The 13,804-nt window shown below is 41.6% G+C and overlaps 1 protein-coding gene across 1 annotated transcript; it reads left to right on the top strand.

The window, feature by feature from the left end:
- The first annotated feature begins 852 nt into the window (after positions 1-852).
- LOC121386730 (collagen alpha-1(XII) chain-like) lies at positions 853-12,927 on the top strand. The gene is made up of 6 exons (XM_041517725.1): positions 853-1,101; positions 2,266-2,829; positions 4,735-4,865; positions 6,355-6,604; positions 7,789-7,881; positions 12,212-12,927. The coding sequence occupies exons 1-6, from the start codon at positions 873-875 to the stop codon at positions 12,820-12,822; spliced, it is 1,878 nt and encodes a 625-aa protein (XP_041373659.1). The 5' UTR covers positions 853-872; the 3' UTR covers positions 12,823-12,927.
- Positions 12,928-13,804: the final 877 nt, after the last annotated feature.

Here is a 13,804-nt window from a genome sequence, read left to right as displayed (position 1 = left end):
GGATGGTTCAATGGATGGATAAATGCGTGGGTGAATGGATGGATGGATGGTTCAGTGGATGGATCAGTGGAAGGATGGATGGGTGGGTGGATAGATTGGTGGATATTGTGGAAGAATCTACAAGGATAGATACGAATATCAATGTAAATTACGATTATGAAACGTATCGCGATGTGTAACTCTACCAAGCACGTATGCAGGGAGGGAGCTACACCTTTATAGGTACTGTAGTACTAAACCAAATAACTTCCGGCTGGGTCAAATTTCGAGGTGCATTTAGAGCAGTTAACACCTCAAGTCCTGTGATTGGTGATAAATGTGTGTTGGGTGTAAAAAAAACTTTTATCTGGGCAAAAAATTTATGTAATTTGATTTCATCTAGTACCACTGTGTCAACGTAGCCTTGTGCTTGAAACATGTATGGGGTACCTGTAAAAAGTACTCAAATTTTGTGTGGAACTAGGGTAGTCATAGACGCTACCCGATATCTCTGAAATGAGAAGCTTGACTCCCAATTTATTCTGATTAAATTTAAGGGTGAGGGGTGGTAGTATTTATATCCGTTGTGTTTATGTCGATTGATACGATGCAGGTTTTAGCAACATATGTTACTATTGTCGTCTATGGGATTTGATTTGGTGCTATACACCTTATAGAGAGTTCGAGCCATGCTCAACTGGATAATATATATTTTACAAATCGTTGTGAGTTGGGGAGAATGGGGGAGTTTGATCCGCGATCATAAAAAACAAATATTTAGTTCAACATGGTTCTGTCTTAATATTGTGGGGGTATAAAACAATTTGCTCTTTGCTTTCTTTTAGGTGGACAAGTCTAAGTTCGAGTCAACTACACCTTGTCCGGCGTCTGTGATGGAGATCTGTAACCGAATCATGACGTCATTAAACATAGACTGGAACCGCGTGACGTGGCGCGATCTCCTTAAACCGCTGTACTCCGGTCTAGCGGCCTCCCTGTACGTGCAGATAGTGCGTGGTCCCAACTTGCCTGGCGATATCGCCGCTCAGGGGCTCATATGGAAAACTATTTATAGCCCACGTGAGCCCGTGAGCACGTTTGTGAGGACAGCGAATTTAAGTGGTATGTACAAGTTTGTAATATTATATATGTATGACTCGTGTCACCTCTAACCCTAGCCCTTATTGATATTGATATGTGGGGTAAGGATAGAGGAAAATCTATGCAAAACAAACCTGCGCTGTATTTTGAATTTCTTGTGGTAACGTATAGGGGCGTCGGGTTTCTTCGTATAGCGTTGGTACTGGTCAACAAAAGGGGAGCAGGTGGTTTTTAAAAAAATGTTTATTATATGTATTAATATATATATATATATATATGTATGTATGTATGTATGTATGTATGTATGTATGTATGTATGTATGTATGTCTGTCTGTCTGTCTGTCTGTCTGTCTGTCTGTCTGTCTGTCTGTCTGTGTGTGTGTGTGTTATAAAGAAAAAGTCAGAAGCCTCCTTTAAAAGTCATATATCCCTCTTTAATTTAAATTTTGGTCTATTCAGGCTTCATCAGGGAAATCTGTCAACAAAAATAAAAATACGCACATAAAACCACTAGCAAAAACAGAGTTAAAGCTGTAACTAAAATAATAAATAATATACTTAAGTCTGTATATATGTGTGTGTGTGTATGCCCCGATCCCCCCCCCCCCCCCCCCCCCACACACTTTTTGCCACCTTCCTACGCCCGTATATATATTATACTATTTTATATTTGTTAGGCAAAATTGTATATATGTGTGTGTGTGTGTGTGTGTGTGTGTGTGTGTGGGGCACGTACATTATATATACTCTTCAAAAAAAGTAGGGGAACTTTATTAAGAATTTACAATTGCCAAAGTATATATGATAATAGTGAATTAATTGGGCAAACATTACAACCGGTAGTTCAGTATTACTTTAGGTTTTATGATCTTGAAGGACGATTGGGGTCAGAAGTGAAATTTGAAAGTTGACGGGTTTTTTTATCAGTAAATCGCAAATTCAAACAATAAAAATGACTAAAAACAAAACAATACAGAATGAAAAAGATTGACAGAAATAATGTTCCACGGTGATTAATCGACCTTCCTGGAAAAATGTAAAAATATATAAAAACCATCGTTGCTCAGATTGCTGCTACAAAGTGGGCGGCACATTACCCCTTTGTCTCCCCCCCCCCCCCCCCCCCCCCAGCTTCCTACGCCAGTGTGGTGTATCAACATTCCTTTCTTCTTCTTTCTTTCAAGATTCCTGTAGCGCGGAGCTGGATCTGGTGTTTATCGTGGACACGTCTGGAAGTATCGGCCCTCTCAACTTTGAAAAGGTTCGCGACTTTCTTACACTCGTTGTCAGGGGACTACAAATCGGCGCTGATCACGTGCGCGTGGGAACAGTCAGCTTCAGCTCGTTTCCGTACCTCGACTTCCGCCTGACGACACACCACACCGAGGCTGGGGTGATAAAGGGAATTAACTCTATCATGTACGACGCAGGAGGAACGGACACGGCGCTGGGAATCAACATGGCGGTCAACGACGTTTTCTCCGAGAATTATGGGATGCGTAGAGGATCTGCTAAAGTTGCCTTGCTTGTGACAGACGGGATGTCGTACGATACGGACGCGACGGTGGCGGCAGCCCAGCGCGCTAAGAATGCTGGGATTGTGTTCTTTACGATCGGAGTGGGTAGTGTGAACGTCAACGAGCTACAAGCAGTGGCAACCTCGCCGAACTGTACGCACGTGTTTCTGATGGAGAATTTCACGGAAATACAGACCGTTCTACATGAGATCAGAAAGAGTGCATGCAGAGGTCAGTTCAGATAATTTTTCTGACGAGTGTCACATGTGTATGAATATATCCGATATTTTCTTTGAGTAGTTTAGTGCAACATATAGATGCATATATCCGATATTTTCTTTGAGTAGTTAGGATCATTTTGCTGACAAGTGCAACACATGGATGCATATATCCGATTTTTCTTTGAGTAGTTAGGGACATTTTGCTGACAAGTGCAGCACATGGATGCATATATCCGATATTTTATTTGAGTAGTTAGGATCATTTTGCTGTATGCATATATCCACGTGTATGCATATATCCAAAATCAATATATATGCGATGTTTTCTTTAGTGTAGAATACTAAATCACGTTCATTTTGCCGACGAGTGCAATACGTATATGGAAATATGTATGCATATATCCGAAATGCATAGATCCTATGTTTTCTTTTATTGAGAGGTCAACCATGGCAATTTTGCTGACAAGTGTAACGCGTGTATATATCCGATTTTGTTTTAGTATAACCAGACCCCGCGGTGAAAAACATTGGGGGAGTGATTAATTGATCCCCTAACTAAGATTATGAGGCTCCCGTAACTAAGATTATGAGGCTCTCGTAACTTAGATTATGAGGCTCCCGTAACTTAGATTATGAGGCTCTCGTAAGTTAGATTATGAGGCTCCCGTAACTTAGATTATGAGTCTCCCTTAACTAAGATTATGAGGCTCCCGTAACTTAGATTATAAGGCTCCCGTAACTTAGATTATGAGTCTCCCTTAACTAAGATTATGAGGCTCCCGTAACTTAGATTATGAAGCTCCCGTAACTTAGATTATGAGTCTCCCGTAACTGAGATTATGAGGCTCCCGTAACTTAGATTATGAGGCTCTCGTAACTTAGATTATGAGGCTCCCGTAACTGAGATTATGAGGCTCCCGTAACTGAGATTATGGTGAGCCATATACTGTATTACGATATTTCCCATGTGTATTGAGCATTGGTATTTAATCCAAGACCGGCCTCTGTAGAGGTCCTCTTTAAGCCATCGGACATAAGGCTGGTAGGTACAGGGTTCGCAGCCCGGTACCAGCTCCCACCCAGAGCGAGTTTTGACGACTCAATGAGTAGATGTAAGGCCACTACACCCTCTTCTCTCTCACTAACAATTAACAACTGTCCTGGACAGACAACCCAGATAGATGAGGCGTGTGCCCAGGACAGCGTGCTTGAACCTTAATTGGACATAAGCGTGCTTGAACCTTAATTGGATATAAGCACGAAAATAATTTGAAATAAAATGAAATTTAATCCTTTTGGAATACTTTAAAAGAAAAACAAAACATACATGCTAAGGGGAGCTAAATATCACTTGTTTCAGAGCTAGTATCAGGGGAGTGTTAGCTCCCTTAAACCGGTTTAACAACGCGCATATATCTGAACAATGCGCAGAATGCAGACGGCTGGGTCGTTTTGGTGATGAGTGTAACTTGTATATACATTTCCGATTTTGTATATACATCCATTAAAACAAAACCAAACCAAAACAAAACAAAAACGTTTTGTGCATATGCATATATCTTATTTTAAAACAGCTATTATGTGTGTATTCAAATATCGTTTTTTTTAAAGCTGTATTATGTGTATGCATGTATCCGATTTTAGAGAAAAAAAAGAACTTGTATGCGTATATCGATGTTTTCCTTAAATATAAAGTGTATACATATATATCCAATGTTTTCTGGTGGAGCGTATGTGTCTACGTGTGCTCATGCGTGTGAATAAGTGTGTGTGTGTGTTTACGTACATGTGTGTGTATGTGTGTGCACATGCATGTGTGTGTGCACATGCGTGTGTGCCAGTGCGCGCACGTGTCAGACAAGTTGGTAGGCGTGATTTATATGCCTGTCAATCACCGACATGGTTCTATTTTTAGCTCAAATACGGCATATCTTAGAGAAACAGGTAAACGTCAGTAAATCTCTTCCGTTTAATAAGACGACCGTCAGCATCAACATCAACAACAACACTAACGTGGCCAACAACGAGACGACCGTGACGGTGTTGGTAATGACATGTTGCTTAAATATCGCCCACTAGTCATATTCCGATTATCGATTATGCCACTGGTCTTATGCGCGATCTGGGATCGATCCCCGTCGGTGGGTCCATTCGGCTATTTCTCGTTCCAGCCAGTGATATATCAGAGGTCGTGGTATGTGCTATCTTGTTTATGGGATGGTGCATATAAACAAATTCCATGCTTATAATGGAAATACGTAGAGGATTTCCTCTGAGACTATGTCAAAATTACCAAATGTTTGACATCCAATAGCAAATGATATAATTAATCAATGGGCTCTAGTGGTGTTGTTAAACAAATACAACTTTAAGTGGTTTCTATACATGCTAATGTCAGATGCACACAAAGTGATGTTCCATATAATCGATAATTGATCGGTTTGGCTATATATCCGTTGTGATGATCGATTGTAATCGATAATTGATCGGTTTGGCTATATATCCGTTGTGATGATCGATTGTAATCGATAATTGATCGGTTTGGCTATATATCCGTTGTGATGTTCGATTGTAATCGATAATTGATCGGTTTGGCTATATATCCGTTGTGATGATCGATTGTAATCGATAATTGATCGGTTTGGTTATATATCCGTTGTGATGATCGATTGTAATCGATAATTGATCGGTTTGGCTATATATCCGTTGTGATGATCGATTGTAATCGATAATTGAGTTTGGCTATATATCCGTTGTGATGATCGATTATAATCGATAATTGATCGGTTTGGCTATATATCCGATGTGATGATCGATTATAAAAATTCATAATATTGGCTATTGTGTGAGAAAACGTTAACTAATTTTTCCTCCTGTTTACATGATAGAATTGATATAAAATATGTTGGGGTTTGTTTTCATATACACAAAGAAAAACAAGAGATGCTAAATATGTATTAATATAATTAGCGATTTGTTGAGTTTATCCCGGTGAACACGATAGTAGGTTAATTGTGCTTATATAATTTTAACCGATTTTGTAATCGAACGTTGATGGATTGATGCAAACCCATCTTAACCATCGATCGATGTTGAAATTTCACCCAATTACCAACGCTGTCTCCCACCATGTTGAAGTTAAAGTTTGTTTTGTTTAACGATACCACTGGAGCACATTGATTTATTAATCATCGGCTATTGGATGCCAAACATTTCGGAATTATGACATATTGTCATAGAGAGGGAAAAAGGCCACCATTAGTACCTTGATTAATTTCCTACCCAAATGTTTTTTTTTATATTTACGGACAACATAATAATAATAATAATAATAATCAGCATCATCATCACCATCATCAACATAATCACCACCACCATCATCATATTAATAATAATCATCAACATGTCATCAAAATCATCATCATACTAATAATCATCATCAAAATCATCATCATCATCATTATTATTATTATACATTACCATCATCACCATTATTAAATACCTAGCTTAATTTTCCCCCTATTTTTTTTTACAGACAACAGTTAACTGCGGAGTTGTGCGTATTTACGCCTCGTACGAAACGACGCATCCGGGTCCCGCATTTCACGAAATAACGGACACGGCGACGGACGGAACGCCGTCGTACCTGACGGTGAACAAGTCCGTGGATGGACGTCCCCTCTACATCGCCTACGTCGGCAGTAAGCTGCCGACCAACGTCAGCGGCATCGGCGAGTGTCTGAACGCTACGATGAATTCAGTGATTACAGACGGACCACCTAAAGGTACAACAGAATACAGTCCATTGCCCACTCCCCGGGGGGGGGGGGGGGCGGGCGAAACAAGGTCCCGAACCGGGGAGGGAGGTTTCGAATATGAACCTAGCAGACCTTTTTGTCCACATTTTCCCTGGACACTTATATTAATCAGTGGCGGATCCAGAAAATCCATTTAGGGGGGCCCCAATGACATGAGGCGGAATGCCAAGGGAACTTTGGGGGATGTCTGGAGGGGGATCGTAAACAAGTGAAAATTAATATATAATAAAATTATAACCGTCGCAAAATTTAGGAGGGGGGTGAGCCCATGCCCCCCCCCCCCCCGATCCGCCTCTGTTAATAGCTCATATTGAATTTGCATTGTAAAACCTTGTTGTAGCCTCAGTCGGGGGGGGGGGGGGGGGGGTCGTTAGGAATCCCCAGTCTACGCTCCTGTCCCCGCTAATCACATCTATACTAGTATTTTTAACAAGCTATAATTCCCCTGCAATTTTATTGTTATTTAACATTATTTTATTATTGTTTTCTTCTTCTTCTTTCTTCTTCTTAGTCTCTCCGGTCCAACCGGAATGGGATTATATGTTTTATCTTCGTCCTTCTGTCTGTCTGTCTTTCATCCGTCTGTCCCACATACATTGTATAGTTTCCGGATGTTTTTTCCCACAATGCCTTGAGATACAGAGCTGATATGTTGTGTTAGCTTTATCATGTTCTGTTACAAATCAAGTTTGATTTGCATGTTAATTTATTCACTTTTCACATAATTATGGCCTTTGAACTTAAAAGATATGAGGGGTTTTTTTCAGTACTTTTTATTTTGCAATGCCTGAAGATATTGAGATGAAATTTTGTATTACGTAATGTTACAGATCAAGTTTAACTTTCATGGTGTTTTAGCCATTTTTCACAGTTATGAATCTTGTATATAAGAGATTTGTTGGGCCCGGTAGCGGACATACATGGCTTTAGCAGTACTCTCAGAATGCTTGTTATTATTATCATTATCGTTATTATAATATAATTATCATATAATTATTATATTGTTATTGTTATTATTGTTAGTTATTATTATTATTATTATTATCATATAAATATTATGTTATTATTATTATTGTTATTATTATTATTAGACATAAAGCAATATCCCTATACTTATATACCCTTAATGTATTTATATTGTTCGCCGACAGAACATGAAGTGCTGTGCAAAGAAAACGGAGTGGAACGGGAATGCACGAAAGTCGATTTTATCACGAGCCCTTACAAAAAATACATGTGTGCAGGTAAATACTGTTTTTATTTTCATACTGATTAATGTTGTTATTTGGTCTGCCGATCAGGAAAAGTTATACAATTTAAAGGGGCGGATCTGGGAAATATTTTTTGCGGAGGATGGGGGAGAAGGGCAAATGGACCACCTCGTTAAAAGGGCATCTGGGGGAGAAACCCCCCACCCCAAAATATTAAGAGGGAAAAAGGGCATTGAATATTATTGAGGAGGGGGGGGGGGAGAGGGAGGGAGGACCGATCCCCTGGTCCCCAATAGATCCGCCTCTGCTTTACCGCTTCCGCTATACTCAACATTTCGGCAGCCTCTTGCTGCCTTCATCATGGGTGGGGGCAGGACGTAGCCCAGTGGTAAAGCGCATGCTTGTGCGTGGTCGGTCTAGGATCGATCCCCGTCGGTGGGCCCATTGAGATATTTTTTGTTCCAGCCAGTACCCCACGACTGGTATATCAAAGGCCATGGATGTGCTATCCTGTCTGTGGGATGGTGCATATAAAGGATCCCTTGCTACTGATGGAAAAATGTAGCGGGTTTCCTCTCTGTCTGTGTCAAAATGACCATATGTTTGACATCCAATAGCCGATGATTAATAAATCAATGTGCTCTAGTGGTGTCGTTAAAAAAAACCTTCTTCGTCATGGGTTTGCAGTTCATCCATCTTTATTCAGGCATAGCCATTTAATATTAGGATATTAGTTAAAATTAAAGTTTTATTGTCTCTGACGACACTACTGGAGCACATTGATTAATTAATAATAGGATGTTGGATACCAAATTCTGACACGTTATCTTCAGATAAGTAGACAAGTAGGCAGTGGGCTATGTAGATAAGTAGCCAGTGGGCTAGGTAGATAAGTAGCCAGTGGGCTAGGTAGACAAGTAGCCAGTGGACTAAGTAGACAAGTAGCCAGTGGACTGAGTAGACAAGTAGCCACTGAGCTAAGTAGACAAGTAGCCAGCGGGCTATGTAGACAAGTAGCCAGCGGGCTATGTAGATAAGCAGCCAGTGGGCTAAGTAGACAAGAAGCCAGCGGGCTAAGTAGACAAGAAGCCAGCGGGCTATGTAGACAAGTAGCCAGCGGGGCTATGTAAATAAGTAGCCAGCGGGGCTAAGTAGACAAGTAGCCAGCGGGGCTAAGTAGACAAGTAGCCAGTGGGCTAAGTAGACAAGTAGCCAGCGGGCTAAGTAGACAAGTAGCCAGCGGGCTAAGTAGACAAGTAGCCAGCGGGCTATGTAGACAAGTAGCCAGCGGGCTATGTAGACAAGTAGCCAGTGGGCTATGTAGACAAGTAGCCAGTGGGCTAAGTTGACAAGTAGCCATTGAGCTAAGTAGACAAGTAGCCATTGAGCTAAGTAAAAAAGTAGCCAGTGAGCTAATTAAAGAAGTAGCCAATGGGCTAAATAGATAGGTAGCTAGTGGGCTAAGTAGACAAGTAGCCAGTGGGCTATGTAGACAAGTAGCCAGCGGGCTATGTAGACAAGTAGCCAGCGGGCTATGTAGACAAGTAGCCAGCGGGCTAAGTTGACAAGTAGCCAGTGATCTAAGTAGACAAGTAGCCAGCGGGCTATGTAGACAAGTAGCCAGCGGGCTATGTAGATAAGTAGCCAGTGGGCTAAGTTGACAAGTAGCCAGTGATCTAAGTAGACAAGTAGCCAGTGGGCCAAGTAAAAAAGTAGCCAGTGAGCTAATTAAAGAAGTAGCCAGTGAGCTAATTAAAGAAGTAGCCAGTGGGCTAAGTGGACAAGTAGCTAGTGGGCTAAGTAGAGAAGTAGCCAGTGGGCTAAGTGGATAAGTAGCCAGTGGGCTAAGTGGACAAGTAGGCAGTGGGCTAAGTGGACAAGTAGCCAGTGGGCTAAGTGGACAAGTAGCCAGTGGGCTAAGTCGAGAAGTAGCCAGTGGGCTAAGTCGAGAAGTAGCCTGTGGGCTAAGTGGAGAAGTAGCCAGTGGGCTAAGTGGATAAGTAGGCAGTGGGCTAAGTGGAGAAGTAGCCAGTGGGCTAAGTGGAGAAGTAGCCAGTGGGCTAAGTGGATAAGTAGGCAGTTGGCTAAGTAGATAAGTAGCCACTGGGCTAAGTGGAGAAGTAGCCAGTGGGCTAAGTGGATAAGTAGGCAGTGGGCTAAGTAGAGAAGTAGCCTGTGGGCTAAGTAGACAAGTAGCCAGTGAGCTAAGTAGAGAAGTAGCCTGTGGGCTAAGTAGACAAGTAGCCAGTGAGGTAAGTAGAGAAGTAGCCTGTGCGCTAAGTAGAGAAGTAGCCTGTGGGCTAAGTAGAGAAGTAGCCTGTGGGCTAAGTAGAGAAGTAGCCTGTGGGCTAAGTAGACAAGTAGCCAGTGAGGAAAGTAGACAAGTAGCCTGTGCGCTGAGTAGAGAAGTAGCCTGTGGGCTAAGTAGACAAGTAGCCAGTGAGGTAAGTAGACAAGTAACCAGTAAGGTAAGTAGAGAAGTAGCCTGTGGGCTAAATAGACAAGTAGCCTGTGGGCTAAGTAGACAAATAGCCAGTGGGCTAAGTAGCCAATGGGCTAAGTAGACAAGTAACCAGTGGGCTAAGTAGACAAGTAGCCAGTGGGATAAGTACACAAGTAGCCAGTGGGCTAAGTAGATAAGTAGCCAGTGGGCTATGTAGACAAGTATCCTGTGGGCTAAGTAGAGAAGTAGCCAGTAGGCTAAGTAGATAAGTAGCCTGTGGGCTAAGTAGATAAGTAGCCTGTGGGCTAAGTAGAGAAGTAGCCAGTGGGCTAAGTAGATAAGTAGCTAATGGGCTATGTAGACAAGTAGCCAGTGGGCCAAGTACCCAATGGGCTAAGTAAACAAGTAACCAATGGATTAAGTAGACAAGTAGCCAGTGGGCTAAGTAGACAAGTAGCCAGTGGGCTAAGTAGACAAGTAGCCAGTGGGCTAAGTAGATACGTAGCCAGTGGGCTAAGTAGATACGTAGCCAGCGGGGTAAGTAGAGAAGTAGTTAGACCATCGGTCTACAGGCTGGTAGGTATTGGGTTCGGATCCCAATTGAGGCATGGGATTTTAAATCCAGATACCGACTCCAAACCCTGAGTGAGTGCTCCGCAAGGCTCAATGGGTAGGTGTAAACCACTTGCACCGACCAGTGATCCATAACTGGTTCAACAAAGGCCATGGTTTGTGCTATCCTGCCTGTGGGATGCACAAATAAAAGATCCCTTGCTGCCTGTTGTAAGAGTAGCCTATGAGACGACAGGAGGTTTCCTAAAAATAAAAAAGTGTCAGAATGACCATATGTTTGACGTCCAATAGCCAATGATAAGATAAAAATATCAATGTGCTCTAGTGCATAAAAAAACCTTTATGCACTGTCTCACAGACAGGATAGCACATATCACGGCCTTTGATATACGAGTCGTGGTACACTGGTTTTTTAAATATAGATGCAGACGAATATTAATACGAAAAAAAAAAAAAGAGTCCACAAATTTCATAATAATTACGTAGCTATCTAGAGGTATCTTGGGATGCGTCATGAGACGTTATAGAGGGAGGTGTGCATGTGTGTGTGTGCATATGTGTGTGTATGTATGTATATGTATGTGTGTGTATGCATGTATGTTTCTCTGTCTCTGTCTGTCTCTCTTTCTCTCTGTGTGTGTGTGTGTGTGTAACTTTTTCTAAATAATTGTTTCCCTTTTATAAATAAAGTAAAATGCAAAAGAGGTGAATCCATCAGAAGAATCGAAAACTGATAGAAAGGCCTTGCGTGTTATATTAAGTCGCAGACCCAAGTTTCAAGCCGTGAAAATAGAAGTTTGGTTAATCTACAATCCTGTAACACATCCTGTTTAGCGACACCACTAGACCACATTGATTTATTAATCATCGGCTATTGGATGTCAAACATTTGGAAATTTTTTACATATTGTCTTAGAGAGGAAACCAGTAAAAAAAAATCATTAGTAGCAAAGGATCTTTTATATACCATCCCACAGACAGGATAGCACATACTACAACCTTTGATGTACCAGTCGTGGCGCACTGGCTGGAGCAAGAAATAAAGTTACAACAGAGCGAAACAAGAGTATGTGATGTTGAAAAGGGGAAATCCCCTTTAAAATAAAATAGCTCTTCTCCATAACCGCTACTTCTCAAAAGCACGTGCATTTTTAAAAATATGAAAAATTCATGTATTCATGGTATTAGAAACAACACGTTGACCAGAAACACTTAGGATGTACATAGATTGATCATCTAAACAATAAAATCTAAGTAATATCTGATTTCAATAATAAAAAAAAACCCGGCCTTAAAATACGCCATAGTGTTTAAAAAGGGGTGTCACTTTAACGTATTTTGTTTCAGACACGTTCCTGAATGTTGAAAACCCGTGTACCTCCGATGCCCTGACGAACACTCGACTGTTTTTCCCTCATCCATTCCACACGACAAAATTCATCAGATGTGACTTCCTTGGCAACATGTACATAACGGAGTGCCCGCCCGGCACGCTGTACAACGCGGGAACAGGCACGTGTGGCTCGGAACACCGGGTGACGTCATACGGAGAAAAGCTGGCTCTCGGGCCCACAGTTTCGAATCCTTGCACGGGCAAAAACATAATGGAAGGAAAGCGCTTTTTTGAATATCCTCGCGACGAAACAAAATTTATCCACTGCGACTCGTGGGGGTATGCCAGCTTGTTGTCCTGCCGACCTGGAGATATTTGGTTCCAGAACGTCCAGACGTGCTCTCGTCACGTGACCCACACGACTACCGGAACTACGCAGCCGACACATCACGAGCTCTGCTCTACGGGGCGTGAATTCCTTCTTCACCCCAGCGATCCGCACAAATACATCCATTGCGTGCCTGGTGGAAATTACTTCGTCCAGTCGTGTCCGGTTCACATGGTTTTTGATATCACCATTAATGTCTGTATTCGAGAAAAATACCACGGGCCATATATTGGCTAGTTTGATACCACGAGCTATGGACTTCGCTTCGAAATTATGCTTATTTTAATACACGCAATGTAAGAAACATGATTTGGCATTAAAATAAAATTTGTGGAAATTCTGTATCAGATTACTCTTTTATTACTGTGTATATGTCAGTCAGTCAGTCAGTCAGTCTCTCTCTCTCTCTCTCTCTCTCTCTCTCTCTCTCTCTCTCTCTCTCTCTCTCTCTCTCTCTCTCTCTCTCTCTCTCTCTCTCTCTCGCAATACGTAGATACTGCAATATTTAATATAAAATACGATTACAGATGAAAAAAAGATATGTCATATCTCCGCTACAACACAGTCCGTATCGGAATATGCCATACTTTTAAACGCGTTTTTCGCTATCTAAGTTGCACTTGTTTCCCAATATCTAATTCAGCGTGCTTTAAAACACGTAGCGACCGGCCTGGGTGGCGTATTGGCCACACGTGTAAAACGCTGTCCTACAGAAAGTGTGTTTTTCCGATTCACTGTACGGTGATGAACGAGAGGAAGGTGGGAAGGAAATGGTTTATTTAACGACGCACTCAACACATTTTATTTACGGTTATATGGCGTCGGACATATGGTTAAGGACCACACATATATTGAGAGAGGAAACCCGCTGTCGCAACTTCAAGGGCTACTCTTTTTCGATCACCAGCAAGGGATCTTTTATATGCACCATCCCACAAACAGGATAGCACATACCACCACCTTTGATATGCCAGTCGTGGCGCACTGGCTGGAGTGATAAATAACCCAATGGGCCCATCGACGATTTCCGAGAGGATGTGGAAAAAGAAAGCACACGTATCCGAAGAAATACGTTCATACTTTATTGGGTAACAAAGTTTGTTTGTTTTAAAGTTTGTTTTGCTTTACGACACCACTAGAGCACATTGATTTATTAATCATCGGCTAGTGGATGTCAAACATTTGGTAATTTTGACAAATAGTCTTAAGAGAAAAATAA

Source organism: Gigantopelta aegis, chromosome 12 (genome assembly GCF_016097555.1).
Source record: "Gigantopelta aegis isolate Gae_Host chromosome 12, Gae_host_genome, whole genome shotgun sequence".
NCBI classification, from domain to species: Eukaryota; Metazoa; Mollusca; class Gastropoda; order Neomphalida; family Peltospiridae; genus Gigantopelta; species Gigantopelta aegis.
This window is presented reverse-complemented; position numbering and strand designations above follow the sequence as displayed.

What these genes read in the sequence shown, in the direction of transcription:
- LOC121386730 (XM_041517725.1), top strand. Translation starts at nt 873, where the DNA reads ATGGAGATCTGTAACCGAATCATGACGTCATTAAACATAGACTGGAAC. An exon ending in AGACGACCGTGACGGTGTTG is followed by an intron (nt 4,866 to 6,354) that starts GTAATGACATGT and finishes TTTTTTTTACAG; the next exon opens with ACAACAGTTAACTGCGGAGT. An exon ending in TACAGACGGACCACCTAAAG is followed by an intron (nt 6,605 to 7,788) that starts GTACAACAGAAT and finishes GTTCGCCGACAG; the next exon opens with AACATGAAGTGCTGTGCAAA.